The 21,080-nt window shown below is 44.0% G+C and overlaps 1 protein-coding gene across 2 annotated transcripts; it reads left to right on the top strand.

The window, feature by feature from the left end:
- Positions 1-1,821: 1,821 nt before the first annotated feature.
- On the top strand, positions 1,822-12,419 carry LOC125125665 (zinc finger protein 177-like). Of its 2 annotated transcripts, none has more exons than XM_047776974.1 (5): positions 1,822-1,972; positions 6,384-6,471; positions 6,990-7,098; positions 7,871-7,954; positions 10,776-12,419. In XM_047776974.1, exons 2-5 carry the CDS (start codon positions 6,424-6,426, stop codon positions 10,805-10,807), a joined length of 273 nt encoding a protein of 90 aa, XP_047632930.1. In that variant the 5' UTR covers positions 1,822-1,972; positions 6,384-6,423; the 3' UTR covers positions 10,808-12,419. The 2 variants fall into 2 exon arrangements, with proteins under 2 accessions (XP_047632930.1, XP_047632929.1); XM_047776973.1 differs by lacking the exon at positions 10,776-12,419 and adding an exon at positions 9,222-9,458.
- Positions 12,420-21,080: the final 8,661 nt, after the last annotated feature.

The following is a 21,080-nucleotide window of genomic DNA, read 5'->3' as shown; positions in this document are numbered from 1 at the left end:
TTTTAGGTATCTACTTTACCAGCTGGATATTCTGATTTATATCTATGATTTAAATCAGAGCATGCCCCTCATCTCTCAAAACTCCCCAATAATAATCAAATGGAAATGAAAATTTAGATGTTTATGTACAGTGTCTAGGAGTTAAACTAATAGAAAGATACAACCAGTTGAAGAAAAATTTAAACTTTAACTCCCTAAAAGCGTTCCCATTGTGGTGCAGCAGTTTAAGGATCAGTGTTGTCACCCCTGTGGCTCAGGTTACTGCTGTGGAGCTAGTTCGGTCCCTGGCCCGGGAACTTCCACATGTCTCAGGTGTGGCCAAAAAAGAAAAAAAAGTTTTTAAAAATAAATTATCGAATGAATCGCCACTGAATGCAATTTGGAAAAGTGCTAGGAATATTCCATTGTGGCAATCACGTATGACATGTTCTCTTGTATATATTTATTCTACTATCTGTCCTCCTCCCCAATTGAAATAAAAGTTTTGTGAATGCATGACTCAAACATTCCCTAAATGAATGAATGAAAGAAAAGTATTCAGGGAAACAATAGTAACTGCCTAAAACCAAAAAATTATACATATATAAAATATATAAACATGTACATACATATAGAATGTCTAAAAATCCACTACTATTTATTATATAAAACGAGATAGAAGTTTCTGTTGTGGCTCGGTGGGTTAAGAAACCTACGTAGTATCCATGAGAATTCGGTTCGATCTCTGGCCTTGCTCAGTAGGTTAAGGATCCCGTGTTACCACAAGCTGTGGCTTAGGTGGTCGATGTGGCTCAGGTTTGGCGTTGCTGTGGCATAGTCCGCAGGTGCAGCTCTGATTCGACCCCTTGCTCAGGAACTTCCAGATGCCGCAGGTGCGGCCCTAAAAAGAAAAAAAAACCAAAAAACTGGGTAGATTGAAATGAAGTTAACAGCACCAAGATTAATGTACAAATGTTAAGACAAGTTCAAAGAACTTGAAACATTTTTGAGAAGGACAAGAAAGTTTGGAAATAAAGAATAGTGAAGAGGGATTTATCGGTTATTTACTGCTGTATATAACAAACCAGTTCTGAAACATTGTGTCCCAGCACCAAGCTGCAAGAGCTCAGAAAAAACCATTCTTTGAGTCTCCGGCTGCACGGTCCTTCTAGGGCACGCACGAGGACCCGCCCAACCGACTTTGTACAGCTGTGGTCTCCCCCCCCCCCAGCACCCTCCTCTCGCCTGGCTCCGCCCCCAAGGCTCCCAATTGGAGCCCGCCAGGCGGGGACCAACGGCATCCAGTGGGGGGGACACTAGAACTGCATAGGCCAAGGCTGGAGGACGCGGTAGCAGCACCTCCCGCCGCCTCAGGACCTTCCTAGGTCGGGGCTCTGAGCCTTTCGCTTTCGGAGGACTGGCGTCTTTTCCGTTATAGCGCCACTACCTTCTTCGGGACCTGCCTCTGGCACTGACTAGTACGGCCCCGCCACTGGGAGGGCGGGGTCTCGGAGAGGGCCCGGAGACAGTGCCCCGGGGGGCGGGGTCTCTTTAAAGGCGGGGAGACCGGGATCCAGAGGAGCAGGGTCGGCTGGGGCCGGAAAACTAGGCTCAAGGGGGCGGGATCTAGGCGAGGGCGGGGAAATGGGCTCGGGAGGGTGGGGTTTCTTTAAGGGCGGGGGAAAAGAAGCTCCAGAGGGCAGGGTCTCGGCGAGGGCGGGGAGACTGGGCTCAGTTGGGGCGGGGAGATGGGGCTCCTGAGGGCGGGTCTCTGCGGGGGCGGGGCCCTGAAGCTTCGGAGGCGAGGTCTCGAGCGACAGGGGACAAGCTGGTGTAGACCGAGTCTCCGTGTCCTTCTGTCCTCGTGACCTCGGCATTTTGTCGGTTTTTCGGGTGAGAGGCGCTGGTGAATTTTAATCAAGGAAATCCCTTTCTGCCCTCCTCGTACAAGAAAATTTTACCCGGGATTTTTGCTTTTGTGAGCGGCATTGAGGTGAGGTTTTAAGATAGATTTTTCAGTTATTTACGTTTGATAAATTCGTCTGGGAAAAATACTTTCTCCGTTTTCCAGGGTCAGTGTAAATACGTACGTGTAATAAAACGAAAGGGAGGTGAAAACGTAAATAACAGGTCTTACAATTACATTAAGATTACTCAGCTCTGTACTTCCCAAGTCAGTTCCGACTCTCCTAGAGGCTATAATCACCGCAGAGTTTTAGAACATAGGGATCTCTTAATATTGATATTATTAAAGTGAATGTTGGTACCATATGCTTGTATTTAAAGCGTGATAGAAACCTAAAGTATAAGGGAATTACATGACGTTTTATGTCTTAAAAACAGAACTCTCTGGGAAAAGGAGGAAGCAGCTTTCCTAATATTAGTAGCAGAAAATCGAATTTACTAACCTTAAACGAGATGCGTTTTGACCAAGTGGGATTTTTTTTTTAATGACCTGCAAAACTCATGGATGAGAAATTGGACGAAAAATAATTTTGGGAGTTCCCGTCGTGGCGCAGTGGTTAACGAATCCGACTAGGAACCATGAGGGTGCGGGTTCGGTCCCTGCCCTTGCTCAGTGGGTTAACGATCCGGCGTTGCCATGAGCTGTGGTGTAGGTTGCAGACGCGGCTCGGATCCCGCGTTGCTGTGGCTCTGGCGTGGGCCCGTGGCTACAGCTCCGATTCAACCCCTAGCCTGGGAACCTCCATATGCCGTGGGAGCGGCCCAAGAAATAGCAAAAAGACAAAAAAAAAAAAAAAGAATTTTTCTTAAGGGAGTTCCTGTTCTTGCGCAGCAGAAACGAATGCTACTAGGAACCATGAGGTTGCCCGTTTGATCCCTGGCCTTGCTCAGTGGGTTAAGGATCCAGCGTTGCTGTGGCTGAACCTGCATCTCAGTGCTCCCAAAGCAGCAGGCACTCCCATTTTAATATATATATATATATTTTTGTTGTTGTTGTTGTTGTTGTCGTTGCTATTTCTTGGGCCGCTCCCTCGGCATATGGAGATTCCCAGGCTAGGGGTCGAATCGGAGCTGTAGTCACTGGCCTACGCCAGAGCCACAGCAACGCGGGATCCGAGCTGCGTCTGCGACCTACACCGCAGCTCACGGCAACGCCGGATCATTAACCCACTGAGCAAGGGCAGGGACCGAACCCGCAACCTCATGGTTCCTAGTCGGATTAGTTAACCACTGCGCCACGACGGGAACTCCCCCATTTTAATATTTTTAATGTTTATATTACATAGATTTTTTACATTTTTACATTTATTTATACATATTTGTACATTTTTTACATTTTACATTTATATGCTTTTATCTATACATTTTTATTTATATTTTTATATTACTTATTTTTATATATATTTACATTTTACATTCATACATTTAAAATTTATATTATTTTTATATTATATTTTTTGATTTTCCATTTTACTAATGTACTCCAGGCCACAACTTCGGCACATTATAAGCAGCTTGCAATAATGTTGCCTTATTTTTTATTTTTCATTTTTTTTAGGACTGCACCCTCTGCATATGTAAGTTCCCAGGCTAGGGGTTCAGTTAGAGCTGCAGCTACTGGGCTATACCACAGCCACAGCAATGCCAGATTCGAGCCTCATCTGTGACCTACAACACAGCTCACACCAACACCAGATCTTTCACCAGATCTTTCACCTGAGTGGGGCCAGGGATCTATCCTGCATCCTCATGGTTACTAGTCAGGGTTGTTACTGCTGAGCCACAAGAGACAGGTGTGCGGAAGGCTGCCTGGAGCCAGATGTTGGAGGGTCTTCCCTGTTGAGACTGGAGGAGGTATTCTAGAAGACCTTATGTCCTTAAGGGAAGGGGCATAATCAGATCTGTGGTCACATAATCAGATCATGTTTTTTCTTTTTTTCTTTTCTTTTTTTTTAGGGCCACACCTGTGGCATATGGAGGTTTCCAGGCTAGGGGTCAAATTGGAGGTGTAGCAGCCGGCCTATTGCTACAGCCACAGCAATGTGGGATCTGAGCCGCATCTGCAACCTACACTACAGCTTATGGCAACACTGGTTCCTTAACCCACTGAGTGAGACCAGGGATCGAACCTCTGTCCTCATGGATGCTAGTCAGATTCGTTAACCACTGAGCCACGATGGGAACTCTAGACCATCTTATTTTATCTTTAGAAATAATGTAAGGCAAACATTATCAAGCATTATAAGGCAACATTTTTGGGAGTTCCCATTGCGGTTCAGCAGTAACAAACCCGACTAGTGTCTGTTAGGGTGAGGGTTCAATCCCTGGCCTCACTCAGTGGGTCAAGGAACTGGCGTTACTGCAAATTGTCACAGATGTGGCTTGGATCCAGTGCTGCTGTGGCCGTGGCATAGGTCGGCAACTTCAGCTCTGATTCAACTCCTATCCTGGGAACCTCCATATGCCACAGTTGCTGCTGCAAAAAGAAAAAAACAAACAGTGTCATGCTTTTCTCCAGTCACCTTCAGTGTTGCTAATGTCAGTGCGGCTTTGCAGTTTTTTTTTTTTTTTTGCTTTTTAGGGCTGCACCCTCGGCATATGGAGGTTCCCAGGCTAGGGGTTGAATCAGAGCTACAGCTGCCTGCCTACACCACAGCCACAGCAATGTGGGATCCTAAAAGCATCTAACTATCTGAAGACCTGTTCTTCCAGTTTTCCCAGAGCACACAGTGCCTCGCTCCTGGTCTCCAACCTGAGCTGCTGCCGTGGCTCATGTTTTACTCCATGTAGAGACTGATGGCAAGTGCCAAACTTCAGTTCACATCCCCATCCCACCTTCCACCCCAGTCCCTAGAAAATCCTTTGATCTTTCCTCTGATATGTTTACCATACTAACCACTTAGGATGTCTCTGCTGCTTCTCACCTCCTCCAAGGCATCCTGGGCCCTGCTGCTGCCCCTCACCAGCCCCCTGCTTCTGTTATTGCCCTCCCCAGTTCTGTCCTGTGAACAGCAGCCAATATAATCTTAAAAAAATATAAATTGGAACATAACATTCGGAGTTTCCTGGTGGCTCAGTAGGTTAAGGAAATGGCATTGTCACTGCTGTGGCCTGGCTTGCTGCTGTGACAGGAGTTCGATACCTGGCCCCGGGCACGTAACCAACATTTATTGAGCACCTACTGTTTGTTGGGTTAGACATAGGGAAGCTGCTTTCATTATGGTGATGGCGGTTTTCTAGTAAGTGAATGGTTATTGAACACCCCCCTGACCCTGGAACTTTCGGTGTGGCCAAAAAAAAAAAAAAAAAAAAGGAAAGAAAAGAATAGAAACCTTCTTCTGCAAAACTCTTCTGCTGAGCCCATCAATAGGTATAAATCCAGATGCTCTTTTGCCTCCGTCTTCATCCAGCTCTGCTTCCCTCTCCTCCCACATTCCTCTCCAGACACCCCAGTCACCAAGCTCCAGCCTTCTCCCCACTGAGCTCCCTTCCTGAGCTTGATCTTGCCTTGGCCACTATTTCTGGGAGACCTTCTTCTTCTAGGGCTTCCAAAGGCCAGGAAGAGGTGGGAGTGCAGCCCCAGAAGCCCCCAAGTCTGTGCATCACTGGCAGTGCCTTTTAGGGTTTGAGATATTTGGGGCATAATATTGAATTATTCTTTTTTTTTTTTTTGGTCTTTTTAGGGCCCCACCTGCGGCATGTGGAGGTTCCCAGGCCAGGGGTTCAATTGGAGTTGGAGCTGCTTGTCTACACCACAGCCACAGCAACAAAGGATCTGAGTTGCACCTGTAACCTACACCACAGCTCATGGCAATGCCAGATCCTTAACCCACTGAGGAGAGCCAGGGATTGAGCCCACATCCTCATGGATATGAGTCAGGTTCGTAACCCACTGAGCCACAATGGGAACTCCATTATCCCTTGTTTTTGATTTATAAACTTGGACAGTTGACTTGCAAAACTGTTCTGAAGCTTGAGTCCCCTCAATCGTCTCAGGAGTTTACTAGCCTTTCCCATGGGCTTTCTGGTTGTGAGAGACAGGACCTTTTAGGGACAGGCCTGTGAGAGAAAGGCCTAAAAGGAAATCTGCCTGAACAGATGCTGACTCACAGACATTGAAAAACTTATGGTCTCCGGAGGAGACAGGTTGGGGGGTGGGGGGATGTGCTTGGGTTATGGGATGGAAATCCTGTGAAATTGAATTGTTATAATCATTATATAACTACAGATGTGATAAATTCATTTGAGTAATAAAAAATAAAATAAAATGAAACACAGAGAGAAAAAGAAAAAAAAAAAGGCAATCTGCCTGTGGGCAGGTGGGGGCGGAGCGGGCTTGTGCTTTGTCTTCTGCAAGGTCTTGTGAAGCAGCCTCCAGGCTTGTGCCGGGTGGAATCTGGGGATGGTCTATCACACACAGCCCCTCTCTTGTCCTCCAGCTCTGGCTGCTCAGGACTCTGTCTATCTCCAGGAGGGAACATGGAGGCGGAAGAGACGGCTCCAGGGCTGCTGACAACCTGGTCACAGGTAACCAGAAATCCCCCTCCTTCCAACATGGCAGTTCCTTTCCCTGAAGGGTGAGTGGCCTGGAGCCTCAAACCCCACTGGGACTTGTCCCCGCTATTCCCCTGATGGTGGCTAAGGGACTTCCTGGAGAATGTTCTCATTGCTTCAGTATTTATGAACTTTGTTCAGTGCATTGTCCTTTTTAGCTCAATAATCACTTCTAGGCTATGATAGAAAACCAAGCAAGGCTATGAAAGATGGTTTTTTCTCAAGAACTCTTGGGAACATCACTCCTTCCTGTACTAAGTATTTATTCTAGGCCACATGGGTTCACAGACTAGTTGGAGAGGGAAGTTCAGCCTGGTGTGGAAGAGCTAATACACTGACGGGGCAACGTGGGGCTGCTGAGGGCAGGCTCGCCTTCCTGTCTGAAATTCCCAAGCCTCAATCCCTTGGTGCCATCCTCCTCGTGCCCTGCCCTCCTGGGACAGGGATGGAGGTGGGGCTTGGTGAGCTCAAACATGCATGATGGCTTCCAGGAAGTGGCAGTGGACTTCACCCAGGAGGAGTGGGCCCTGCTGGCCCCTGCTCAGAAAATCCTGTACCGAGATGTGATGCTGGAGAACTACAGGAACCTGGCCTCAGTGGGTAAGTAAGCCTGGCCTCATCTCTCTCTTTTTCTTTTTAGGACATATGGAGGTTCCCAGCCTAGGGGTCGAATTGCAGCTGTAGCCACCACCACAGCCACAGCAGTGTGGGATCAGAGCAGAGTCTGTGACCTACACTACAGCTCATGGCAACGCTGGATCCTTTAACCCACTGAGCGAGGCCAGGGATCGAACTTGAGTCCTCATGGATACTAGTCGAGTTAGTTACTGCTGAACCACAATGGGAACTCCTCTCTCTCTTTTTTTTTTTTTGGCCATGTGTAAGTTCCCAGGCCAGGGATCAAACCTGAGCCACAGCAGTGACAATGCCGGATCCTTAATCCAGTGAGCGAGGTTGGGGATTAAACCCACATCCTCACAGACACTATGTTGGGTCCTTAACCTGCGAAGCCACAACAGAAACTCCTGCAGTGGGATTCTTAACCCACTGCACCACAGCAGGAAGGCCATAGCTATTTTATATATAGTAGTGTGTGTGTTAATCCCAGACTCCTAATTTATCCCTCCTGCTCCCATTACTTGGTTTTCTTCAAGTAATTGGAAGCTTCCGTGCTCCTGATGTGTGTCTCTGAGCTTGGCTCCCTGACCCCTGTAGGGTATGCTGTGAAGTAGTTAGAGTTTGGGGTCCTGGGTACCGCATGCTCCTGGGTCACTCATGGGCATCTTCTGAAAGTGTTGGCCCCATTCTGTGGGGGAGTTTGCTTTTTGTTCCTGCACAGCCGCCCACCTCCTGTGTCTTTCACACGTGCCAGGGTATCATCTCCGCAAGCCCAGCCTGCTCACCCAGGAGGAGCTGAGGATCAAGAAGAAGAGAATCCTCCAAGACACCTGTGCAGGTGAGGGCTGGGGAAAAGGGGCTCTTTTAGGGAATTTTTCAAATGTCATTTTGTCTGAGAGGTTATTTCTGGCCACTTGGGATGAGTTTTCCTCTTAAAGCTTCTACTTCCCTTACTTTTTTTTGTCCCATTTTGGAACTTTTTTAAATTAAAAAAAAAAATGTGGGGGGGGGGGGCTGCACCTGGAGCTTATGGAAGTTCCCAGGCTAGGGGCTGAATGGAAGCTGCATCTTCTGGCCTATGCCACAGCCACAGCCACAGCAACGGGCTCTAGGGTTTGGGAGCCCTGCATCTTTGACCTACACTGCAGCTAGCAGCAATGCTGGATCCTTAAGCCACTGAGCAGAGCCAGGGATCGAACCTGCATCCTGATGGATACTGGTTGGGTTCTCAACCCACTGAGCTACAAAGGGAATTCCATTCTGTCCCACTTTTGCTCTCAGAGAAAGCTGTCCTGTTTCCTCTTTCCAGAACATTTCCATGGGTGCTACCTGCCCATTTTTCCAACATCCCTAAGCTTTGCTTGCCTGTTAGTAGCCTCTCTCAGACTATTAGCAGCCATCTCATTCTTGGCAAAATTGTTTCTCAGCAACTCACCTGACATTCCCACCCCACCTCGTTCCCATTCTTGTCATATTCTACACGTTGCTGAAATCTTGGAGTTTGTCTTTTTTTTCTTTTTTTTCTTTTCTTTTTCTTTTTTTTTTTTTGCTTTTTAGGGCTGCACCTGCCAGCTATGGAAGTTCTCAGGTTAGGGGTCAAATCGGAACTGCAGTTGCTGGACTGCACCACAGCTCACGGCAACACCGTATCCTTAACCCTCTGAGCGAGGCCAGGGATTGAACCCGCATCCTCATGGATACTCTTCAGGGTCACGACCACTAAGCCACAACGGGAACTTCTTATGTCTATCTTTAACTGCTGGTGTACTCGTCCCTGTCACACTGACTTTTCATGTTTAGGGTCAGTATTTGAAAAAAAATCTGGCTGCCTTTTCTTTTAATTTTTCGTTTTTGGCTGCCCTGTGGTCTATAGAGTTCCTAGGCCAGGGATCAGATCCAAGCTGCAGTTGTGACCTATGCCGCAGCTGTGATAATGCTGGATCCTTAACCCTCTGCACCAGACTGGGGATCAAGCCTTCGTCCCAGTGCTGCAGAGATGCTGCTGATCCCTTTCCTCCACAACAGGAACTTCATTTTTTTTCAGATCACTCTTATCATTTATTTCTTCAAAAATTTAAATATTTTTTTCCTCTGATTCATTTCAGACCAGATTTCTCAACTTAAAACCAAAGAGACCACTGCCAAGTGGAATAAAGTTTGGGAAAAACCATTTACTGGCAGGAAAGGGGTAAGGCCTATGAGCACTCATTGCTGATTCTGTGCAGGAGAATCCCGGGGTTGCCAGGAGAGAATAGCACTACTTCTTAGAGAGACAACTTGGGGCCATTGGCCTTTACCCAAGAGAAGTTGTGTCCCAGGAGAAAATCTTAGGGTATCATGAATTTGGGGAATATTCTTAACTGATTACAGTATTTATTTCATGGGGAAGTCCCACAAGTAAGCATGTCCATAAATATAACTTAGACAGTGAGCACTGACACATAATTCAGGTTTTTTTTTTTTTTTTAAATTTTTTGCCACACCTATGGCATATGGAAGTTCCCAGGCTAGGGGTCAATCGGAGCTGCACCACAGCCACAGCCACAGCCACAGCAATGCCAGATCTGAGCTGCATCTCTGACCTACACTGCAGCTTGTAGCAATGCCAGATCCTTGACCCACTGAGCGAGGCCAGGGATTGAACCCACATCCTCATGGATACTAATTGGGTTCCTAACTTGCTGAGCCAAGCAGGAACTCCATAATTCAGTTTTTACTTTAATTTATTTTTATTTTTATTTTTGTTGCTTTTTAGGCCCACACCCATGGCATATGGAGGTTCCCAGGCTAGGGGTCCAATCAGAGCTATAGCTGCCAGCCTATGCCACAGCCATAACAACATCAGGTCTGAGCCACATCTGCGACCTACACCACAGCTCATGGCAACATGGGATCCTTAACCCACTGAGCGAGGCCAGGGATCGAACCCGCAACCTCATGGTTCCTAGTCGGATTCATTTCTGCTGTGCCATGAGGGGAAATCCCAGTTTTTATTTTAAACAACTATGGAGAAAAAAACCTGTACGTAGGAAGCCTTCTGAATGTGGCTGTGATGGAGCCTTGTAGTAGAGCATTTCCCCTACACAGTTTGAACTCAAACAGGGCGGAAGCAGTACATATGCTCTGAAAATGATAGCAACTTTTTTTGGGGGGGGGGAGTAGCTTTATTGCTTTGCCAGGCAAATCCCCTAAAAACTATTCCCTTCTCTGGGAGTGAAGAGGAAGTGGTTTTGTAGTTTGAGAGTAGAAAATAGGGCCACAGGTAAGGATCAGGGTAGATGCAAGTTTTTATTCTTCTTCATAGTTGGTGTTTAGTGGTCCTGGGACTGGATCTGGTAGTTCTTTTTTCTGGAATGAAGAATACTTCATATTTGTTGGGGGTTTTGGTTCTGATGTCTGGACTTCCTGAGGTTCAGGTTCTTTGTGTCTCACCACAGAAGGAATACAGTGAGAGACTAAGTGATAGACAAGAAATAGATTTATTATGATAAGATGCTTGTGAGGAATATAAGCAGGCAGGCGAGGTTTGCCCAAAATGGTAGCGACTTCCAATGTAGGAATTTGCTTTCTGTTAGTATATACTTTCTATGGGGGAGAATTCCCATGAGTGCAATGAATGTGAAAAAGCCTTTAGTTACTGCTTATCCCTTAATCAACAGGCACCAACACAATCTGGAGAGAAATCCCATGAACACAGAGTGGGTGGAAAAGCCATCAGAAGGAATCCTGACCTTATTTTGCCAAAGGGAAATTGCACAGGAGTGAAATGCAATGAACATAAAGAATGTAGGAAAGCATTTGGTTATCCTTCATCCCTTGGGATCCCTGTGCAATCTCATGCTGATGAGAAAGCCTACACATGTTTTCAGTGTGGGAAAGCTTTTGGTTGCTACTTGTCTCTTAGAACACATGAGCAAACCCACACTGGAGAGAAACCATCTAAGTGTAGCCAGTGTGGGAAATTCTTCAGATCCAACTTGAGCCTCGCTATACACAAGAGGATGCACACTTGGGAGAAACCACATGAATGCAGTGACTGTGGAAAAGCCTTCATCAGGAACAGTGACCTGACTGTGCATAAGAGAGTACACACTGGGGAGAAGCTCCATTTGTGCAGGGTCTGTGGCAAAACCTTTAGCCAGAAGTTCTATCTGATGGTGCATGTGAGAACCCATACTGAGGAGAAGCCCCACCAATTCAGTGACTGCAGAAAAGCCTTCAGTAGGAGCGCTAAGCTGAATCCCCACAAGAGGGTACATACGGGGGGAAGACATAGCCATGCAATGACTGTGCGGAACTTTCCAGTAGGCATCCATCACATGGGAGACATGTGAGAACTCACAGTGAAGACAAGTCCTAGGAGTGGAGGCAGGGAAGCAAGTCCTCATGGATCTTACCCGAGAGCAACTCTGTGACTATCTTCAGTGTGGGGAAGCTTTCTGCTGGGGCTTTTAACTATTGCACAAGGCAATTCAAGGTGAGAAGCTGTGTAAATGAGAAGAATGTGGGATTGCTTTTATCCGGGTCCTAGCCTGAGTCTGGAGATCTAGCTCATGAATTTTCTGTCTGTATTTTTGAACATAAACATTTAGGTCTAGAGCTATCCCTCTAAATACCCCATTTGTTTACATTACGTGGGTTTTGATCTAAGGTTTTTTAAAATTTTGGTTTAGTTCTAAATATTGTCTGATATCTGTTAGATTGATTTTAACTCCTATAGTCCTTTAAGCCTATCAAAATACTACTTCATTTGACTGTCACCTAGATGCTCTCCTTCCCCCGAATCCTACCATATCTATGTGTCTTCCTTTGTTTGGTTCCTCGGGTGTGTGGTCTCCTTTGTTGCATCAATCTGGTAAACCTGACTTTGTCAGATTATAGGTTTTGTTCTTGGTAGTCTTTGGCTGATTGAGTTGGGACAATGACATGTAGTCATAAATATGTTCTACTTGCTCGTCTTCTGAAAGGTCTTCTGGGATAGTTTCCTATCCATTATTGATTTTTATATGTAGTATCAGTGGCAGGGGGACTCTGATTTGATTTAATTTAATTTTTTCCCTTAGGCAACCAATTTTCCTAGAGCTCTAATCAGAAAGTCAAGTCCTAGAAGTTGTTTCTGTGTGCATGTTTTTGTGTTTCTGGCCCTTCCATTCAGTTCTGGTCAGTTTATTAATACTGCATCAAGATAGCACCATCTTTAATAATTTCATAACTATTTTTTTTTAATATCCAAGAGGCAGGTTCCTACAACTTGTTCTTACAAGTGTGACTTATGTCTTCTGTAACTTTTATTTCTCCATATTCATTTAACAATAAGCTCACAGAGTTCCACAAAAAATCATATTGATTTTGCCAGAGCTGTAAACTGTAGAAATGGAAACACTTTTGTCTTCCCTTAATAGAAATAGCAATTCGACTGGAAAACGAACAAACAAACCTAACATTAAACTTGGGCAACTGTTTAACTGCTGAGCAGACAGCCTAGTAAGTAAGACTGTAGATTTTTCTCCTTCTTCACACATGCCCACATCACATGACCTGATAGGCTAGTGTCCTTCCCAGGGCTCCAATCAAGAGCTTTGTATATAACTATACATACAATGAAATCATTTGGCAATAAAAAGGAATGAAGGTCTGGTACATGCTACAACATGGATGACCTTTGGAAAACATTATGCTCAGTGAGTGAAAGCAGTCATAAAGGGCTACATACTGTATGATCCCATTTACCTGAAATATCCAGAAGAGGCAAAGCCATAAAAACAGAAAGGAAATTGGTTAGCATTTGCCTGGGCTGGTGGAGGGAACTCGATTAACTAAAGAGGCAGGAGGCATTTTCTGGGTTATTGGATTGATGGAAATGTTCTAGAATTCCTTCATTCTGAGAGTGGCACAACTCAGGTTGATTAAAAATCACTTGAATGGTACATTTAAAATGGGTGAATTTTATGTAAGTTGTACCTCACTAGAGCTGTTATCAAAGGTGCTTCCACTGTGCATTCATTTTGATAAATCTGGCTACAGTCTCCATAACTGTAGGATATACTCACAAGTACTCAATTGTGACATCATCCTTGCAATGTGGTGTTTCTCATAGAGGACAGTCACAATCTATTTTCTCAAATGCTGGCATCCAGTTGTTAATGAATCCTTTTGCAGGTGAATGAATGATCTAAAGAGCATAATACTCTTTAAGTCATTTACTGGGATCCAGGTGGGGTATTTATCTTGGCAATGTCATCTCTTTCAGGGTCTTCCTCCTTTTATTTCATAGTTTCCATGATGTACTTTTTAATTTGGTTCTTTTCCTTGTGTTCATTAGAAGTCTTTTTGGACTTTTTGTGAGACATCAAATGGTTTTCTTTCATAGGCTTTGGGTAGTTCCAACTAAATCAAGGTTTAAGGTTCCTGGAGAAGGCCTAGAGGTATTCACATTTCGCTGGTCCTCATAGAGAATTGTCTTTGTATATTGAGTTTGCTTGTAGCAAATTTGCTGCATTCTTAATCTCATACTGATTCGAAGATCTTTTGAGGGATTTCTACAGATAATCATATCTACAAATACTGACAGATATTGTTTACTCCTTTTTAATCCTTATTAACTTTTTTATGCTTTTGTTGCCTGTCTCTGGCCAGGGCTTGAACCATATGGATGAGAAATGGTCTTGAGCACTGTTGTTTTCTTCCTGATCTTAAACGGCATTCTTTTCATATTTTCTCTTTTAAATGTGTTGTTCGTTGTAACATTTTCATAGATAACTTTATCAGGATAAGAAAGTTCCCTTCTCTTTCTAGGGTGTTAGTGTTCTTTCTCATGAATTTGAATTTTATCAAATGTCTGTTCCACATCTCCTGAGATGATAATATTTGTTCACTGATGTATTTCAAAACTCCTAGCACAATGGTGGAAACCCATGGTAGGCACTCAATAAGTATTTGTTGAATGAATGAATGAATGAATGAATACATGTAACTTTTTTTTTTTTTAACTTGGTATGTGAATCACTTGAATTGCTTTTTCCGCAGTGATTGTAACATTGCATTTCTGGGTAACTCCAGCCATTGCATATCTATTACATATCATTTTTCCTAGTTTGCTAGCTAGGAGTTTTGCATCTTTGAGTGAGATTGGCCTGCAAATTTACCTTTGTCCTGACGTTCTTTTGTTATTAGGATTTGACAGCCTCATAATTGCCCATAGTTGGGGCAATTTCCCCAAAGTTCATGCCTTCACCTAGATTCACCTGTTGTCAACCGCTTTTGTTTCTGGACAATTTTTTAAATCTCTTTGCTTGTTTGTAATTTTCTTTTATGGATGAGCCACTGCAGACTAAAGACTTCTTTACCATTGATCTTGAGGACTGAGAGGTCAAGAACTGGAAGATCTGAGAATTTTCCCTACTGACAAGCTAACTAGGTAGCCTGCCACAGTTTCATGGATGTTGGCCAAAGACACCAGAACTTCTGGGTCAGAGACCAAGGGCTTTATTACAGTGAAGCAGGCGGCATATACTTCATGATCCTGTCAATTCCCCTTAACTCCCAGATTGCTCTGGAGGGGTGATGTAAAGTGGGCCCAGGTAGCTCCTCCACATGCTGTGGGTTTGTGTCACAGCTGAGGAACCCCAAGCTTTTCTAATGAGCTGCAGACAAACCTGCCTGATCTTTGCCCCAGAGGGAGGACTCAACTCAATTACACTGGACAGCAAACACCTGCCCTCTGTTCCAAGGATGTTTTCTATAATAAACATCCCTGAAGACATAGTCCAGGACAGAATAAGACACATGGAAACTCAAGCTAGCTGTGAACTTTCTTTGGACAGACATTTTCCTCTATCAAAATATTAATAACTCATGAAATGTAACATGAATAAAATGTCATTAGCACACCACCTATATTTGGATTTCTCCCCACAAATATCCTTTATTGAGGATTCAAAGTATAATTAGTTTCTTTTTTAAGTATATGTTTTTGTGGGTCGTGGTAAGCAGTGGCTTGATGTGGGATCTCAGTTCCCGGACCAGGGATTGAACCCCAGGCCATAGTTAAAAACATTGTTTTAAAAGAACCTTATGTAGGAAGCCCTTGGAAAATGGTGTAAATACAGCCTTCTGACACAAGTCACTTTATTCAACTCAAAAGAATCAGGACAGGAACTGTATACCTGCACAGAAAGCTGCCATTTTTTTTTTTTTTTTTTACACAGAAAAAGTTGTGAAAGCCTTCACAAGTATCCATCCTTGTGTTTTACATGTGAGGACACACAGTGGGGTTCCTGTTAGTATAATGACCATGCCTTCAGGTGTGGCTCTTCATTTAACTACTCACAGGAGAACTCCATCTGAGAGAGATCATACCAACATGTGAACTTGGGTTTGCCTTTATGTTGCATTCTTAAGGTGGACCCCCAAGCTTGTTAATTTTGTTTTGTTTTTTTTCTCATGATATAAATACCCAAGGCCACCTATATCCCTCTAAATGCTAAGTTACTGAACAAGGTGTGATAGGTCATCTTTGTTACTTATCATGGCTCAATTCTAAATACTGTCTTTCCATTTTGACGACTTCTTAAGACTCGAGTCATTCGGGAATATGTTTTCCAAATGCAGTGCCAGGAGTTCTCAGTCGTCTTGTTTTTCATTTCCAATCTTGGTGTTTGTGATCAGAGCTGGTGACCCATAGGATATGGATTCTCTTTTGGGACTTTATGGTCCAGTGTGGCAGACAGTGCTTGGCTGCCTCTATGTCCACTCCCCCTTCTTCTTAACTCTCAGAACCTGGATTTTGCTCAACTTGTTAACTATAAAACAAACAAACAAAACCCCAAAAGTCCAGATCTCTCTCTTTTTCTTGAAGGAATGTTCCATATGCCTGGTGCATGGCAGACAGGCAGAGCCACTGGTGTGGCTTCTGGGAGAATTGTTGAAAAGGGGACAGTCCCATGCTTGTTATCATCACTCTTTCTCCTTGGTCCTTCCTCCTTTCTGCCTGGAAAATAGATACAATGCCTGGGGTTGGAAGGAAGTTACCTTGTGACCAGGAGGCAGAAGCTACAGGCAAAGATGGTGGTGCCTGAACTCAAGGCTCCACCTTAGTGGTTTCTCTGATTGGCTGTACCAGCCCTGAACTGCTTATTGCTAGACTCATGGCACATGAGAAATAATTTTTTTTTTTTTATAAAGTCCTCATTGTAGTTTCATGGTGGGGGAGCTGTCAGGAATTTTTTTTAAAATTACTCTCAGGAGGAAATTTCTATTATTCCCAGCTGAGTACAGTTTCTGCTAGTGGGGTGGCCATGAAAGCCCACCACTTGGGGATCCAGCTAGGGGGCTTAGGTTGCTGATGGCTCTGCTTGCTGTCCCTTTCGGAACCTACCCCTGGGGCTATGCTAAGACTACTTCTAGCAGTGACTAAGCATGGCAGGAGTAATAGTGCAAGCCCATGCCCTGGGGCTGTAGAGCTCTAATGGCAGCCATAGTTCAAACCCCCCCCCCCCCCCCCCCCCGGACTGGCCTGGTCCAAACTTGGCAAGACTGCATTGCGGTCTGAGGCTCTCCCTCCCCAGGCCTCCTCAGCCTTTCTCCCTTCCTTCTGACTGGATCTGACAATACATAGTAAGATATTAGGGATGGGATTGGCACATACACACTACTATGTATTGAACAGATAATTGGCAAGGACCTGCTATATGGCACAGGAAAATCTCCTCAATATTCTGTAGTAACCTATGAGAAAAAAGAATGGATTTGTATACATAAATTTTTATATACACAAATTGATTTATATATATATAAACTGATTCACTTTGCTGTACATTTGAACCAAATACAACCTTGTAAGTCAACTATATGCCAATAAAATTTTTTAAAAAAATCAATGGGACTCATTGATAACCTTGTCAGAGCTGATTCTGTGACCTGTTGTCCACAAAAGCCTGATTGAAATGGAGAAACAGGAGAGAAATTAGGAGAAAAACTGGAGACAGTAAAGAGATTTTTTAGGTCTATTTTATTTGACATTACTAATAAAGCCATGCCTATTTTCCATTATATATTTCTCCAGCCTTCACATTTAAACCTTCGGTGTACTTTAGATGGGTCTCTTGTAAACAGGATATGTAACTGGATCCCACCTCCTCCCCAGATCCAATCTGAAAACCTCTTTCTTCTTCTCCCTCTTCTTCCTCTTCTTTTTGGTCTTTTTAGGGCCTTATCCATGGCATATCCAAGTTTCCAGGCTAGGGGTCGAATAGGAGTTAGAGCTGCCGGCCTCCTTCACAGCCACAGCAACTCAGGATCTGAGCCACTTCTTCGACCTACACCATAGCTCACGGCAATGTTGGATCCTTAACCCACTGAGTAAGGCCAGGGATTGAACCCATATCTTCATGGATACTAGCTGGGTTTGTTAACTGCTGAGCCACGATGGGAACTCCCTGAAAACCTCTTTGAATCTATAAATCCACCTAGTTTTTATTATGATTCCTAATATACTGAAATGATGCCAACTGCTGTGGAAATCAATATGGAAGTTCTTCAAATTATGAAACAGAAATACCATATAATTCGGCAATTCCACTTCTGGGTATAAATCCAAAAGTGGGGCAGGGACTTAAATATTTGCATACCAATATTCACAGCAGCATTATTCACAGTAGCTCACCAATGCCAAACTCAAAAATTTCCAAATTCAATTTTTGTTTCTTTTCTTTCTACGGCTGCACATGCGGCACATCAAGTTCCCGGGCAAGGGGTTGAATCAGAGCTGCAGCTGAGGCCGATGTCACAGCTGTGGCAACTCTAGATCTAAGCTGCATCTCGGACCTACGCTGCAGGTTGCTGCAAGCCAGAGCCTGAACCCACTGAGCCTGGCCAGCAATCAAACCCACATCCTTATAGACAACATCAGATCCTTAACCCACTGAGCCACAACAGGAACTCCCCAAATTCAACACAGCCCAAACAAGAGGATTTTCAGCCATTTGGAGCACATCTGCTTTGCATATCCCAGAAATGATGCCTAAAATCTGCTAGTCATGGAGAAGATAAATCCTGGGGCTATAAAGACCTCAACGTGCTGCTTGCTGCCCTTCAGAGCTTTCTGACTCAGAGACTCCCCACCAGGCTTCTCAGCAACATCACCTAGATACATAAACCTCCTCCACAATTACCTTCTAGGAGTAGTTTGCCTACTTTGCTTAGGAGTAGCATCACCATGCTTTAGCTAGGTTATCTTCTCATATGATGAGGGACTTTTCCCACATATAAACCTGTCAGTTCTACCTAAATAAAGCGTCTGTGTGCTACTGCCATCTCATGGTCATATCTTTTTCCTTAGCCCCGGAAACACTTAAATTCCCTACTTAGGTGGTATGGCTTCCCCCTTCTCCAAAACACACACGTTTAGTTTATTTTTCTGATCCATTTGGAGTTTATTTACCTGATAGCATAAATGTAATTTTATCTTCTCTCATATGGCTAACCAGTTTGTTGTCTTAGCACTTTTCATTAAAAACTCCATTTTTGCCCCAGTGATCTGAAATACATTTATGAACTAAATTTCCACATGTTTTGGGGCCTATTTCGAGATATTCTGTCTTATTCCATTTGTTTTCTACTCAAGTACCAATACCACAGTTTTAATTATAGCACCTTTGTGCCCTGCTTTAATGTCAGTGGGCATCATCGTTTGTTTTTCAGTGCTTTTCTTGGGTATCATCAGATGTTTGTTCTTTCATATAGCTCCATCAATTTACCTAATTCCATTAAAAAAAAAAAAACACTTGTTGGCATTCTTATTAGAATTATGTTACATTTCTGTAACCTGGGAAAAACTGATATCTTTATGATGTTAAGCCACTTTATTGAAGAACAAAGGATGTTTTTCCTTTCGTTCAAGTCTATTTTGTGTCTTTCAAAAAACCATAGGTTTTATACATTTCTCGTTAAGTTTAATACAAATTTTTTTTTTGTTATTGTAATTCAGTTTTTCTCTACCATTGTATCATCTGAATGGTTATTGGTTTAGTAGATGGAGGCTTTTGATTTCTAAATGGCAACTCCATATCCTGCTAAGTGGCTGAATTTTTTCATTGTTTATGTGAAATTTATCATTGATTTTCTACAGCCTTCCATGTACAATATATCATATGCGGAGATAGTTTTACTTCTCTTGCAATTTTTTTTTTTGTTTTTTTGCCTTTTCTGGGGCTGCTCCCGCAGCATATGGAGATTCCTAGGCTAGGGGTCTAATCAGAGCTGTAGCTGTCAGCCTATGCCACAGCTGCATCTGCAACCTACACCACAGCTCATGGCAACGCCGGATCTTAACCCACTGGGCAAGGCCAGGGATCGAACCCAAAACCTCATCGTTCCTAGTTGGATTCGTTAACCACTGCACCACGACGGGAACTCCCTCTCTTGCAATGATTATGTTTGCAATTTCTCTTATCTAATTGCATTAGCTAATGTCACCAGTACGTACACACACACACACCCCCTGCAGATATATAGCTATACATATAGACAATCATCTTAATAAAGTATTCATCAATTTCTATTTTCTCGAGTGCTTATAGCAACAACACTGTTGAAGTCTGTCAAATGGAACTATATCAAGTCTCTTGGGATAGACTATGATGGAAGTTAATGGGAGAAAGTGAATGTATATGAATGGGTGAAAGTGAATGTATGACTGGGTCACTTTGACATACAGCAGAAATTGGCACAACAATGTAAACCAACTATATGCTAATAAAGATTTAAAAAAATTAATTTTGTCAAAGGCTTCATCAGCATCTATGGAGATAATCATTTGATTTTCTTAGATATATTGATATGGTATGTTACTTAATAGATTTCCTAATAACTGAACAAACCTTTAATTCCTAAATCGCACTTGGTCAAGGTTTATTACTTTATTGTAGTTTTGTATTCTATTTAATATTTAACATAGCCTATTTGAATCAGTACTCATAAGTGGTATGGCTCTGTACTTTTCCATTTTTATATTCCATCAGGTTTTGTGTAAATGTTATCTTGCTTCATAACAAGGAATTAGGGAAGTTTTTCTTTACTCTCATTGCTCTTAAACAACTTAAGGAATATGAGACTATCTGAACTTTGAAGATTTGGTATAATTCCCCTATCAAACCATCTGGGCTCACATTTACCGTCTAGTGATGCTTGCCAAGGGTGCTAAAACAATTCAATAAAGGAAGAAATAGTCTTTTCGACAAATGGTGTCCGGGACAACTAGATATCTACAAATAAAAGAAGGTAGGTCCTGCACCTATACACCAAGCCTTGGATAGGACTTCTAGATATCCACAAACAAAAGAAGGTAGGTCCTGCACCTATACACCAAACTTTGGATAGGACTCCGGCTCGAATACCGTCCTCCTGGGATGTGCACAAGGAAAACCCCGCCCTCGCGTCCGTCCTGCTTCTAACCGGTCTTCTGCGCTCCGCTAAGCCCTCTGGCAGAACGCCGACCTCCAAGCCTGATCGATTTGGAAAGCATGATTTGGATTCAGGTCCAACTACAGCCCCCAGCATCTAGAACAAACGACCGCGGCCCGCATACTTCCCAATCCCCTCCGCAACTCACCCAGATCCTGGCACGCCCGAGGCTCCGCCCCTTATGCTGATCGTGGTGCTGGTGCTGCCCGTCCCGTTTACTTCTGGCTTTGCGCTTCTCTCCCTGGCGGAGTTTGGTTTTCTCCGCTGTTGGCGTTGGCTTCGGCGCTCAGCCCCGGTCCCTTTGGCCTCTCGTACTGGCTGAGTCACGCCACCTGCTCCTGCTAGTACCCCGCGGCCGAAGCTTCCCTCCTTGGTCCCTCGGAGATCCTCCGCCAAATCCGCCCGTGCGGGCCTCGGTTGTGGCTCTGGGTCTCTGGTGGAGGCGAGGCCTTTTCTCTTTCCTCTAGGCGCCTCTCTTCAAAGTCTACCAAAGCAATCTTTGT

This window comes from Phacochoerus africanus, chromosome 4 (assembly GCF_016906955.1).
Source record: "Phacochoerus africanus isolate WHEZ1 chromosome 4, ROS_Pafr_v1, whole genome shotgun sequence".
NCBI lineage: Eukaryota > Metazoa > Chordata > Mammalia > Artiodactyla > Suidae > Phacochoerus > Phacochoerus africanus.
The sequence above is the reverse complement of the archived record's forward strand: the minus strand, read 5'-3'. Positions and strand labels throughout refer to the sequence as shown.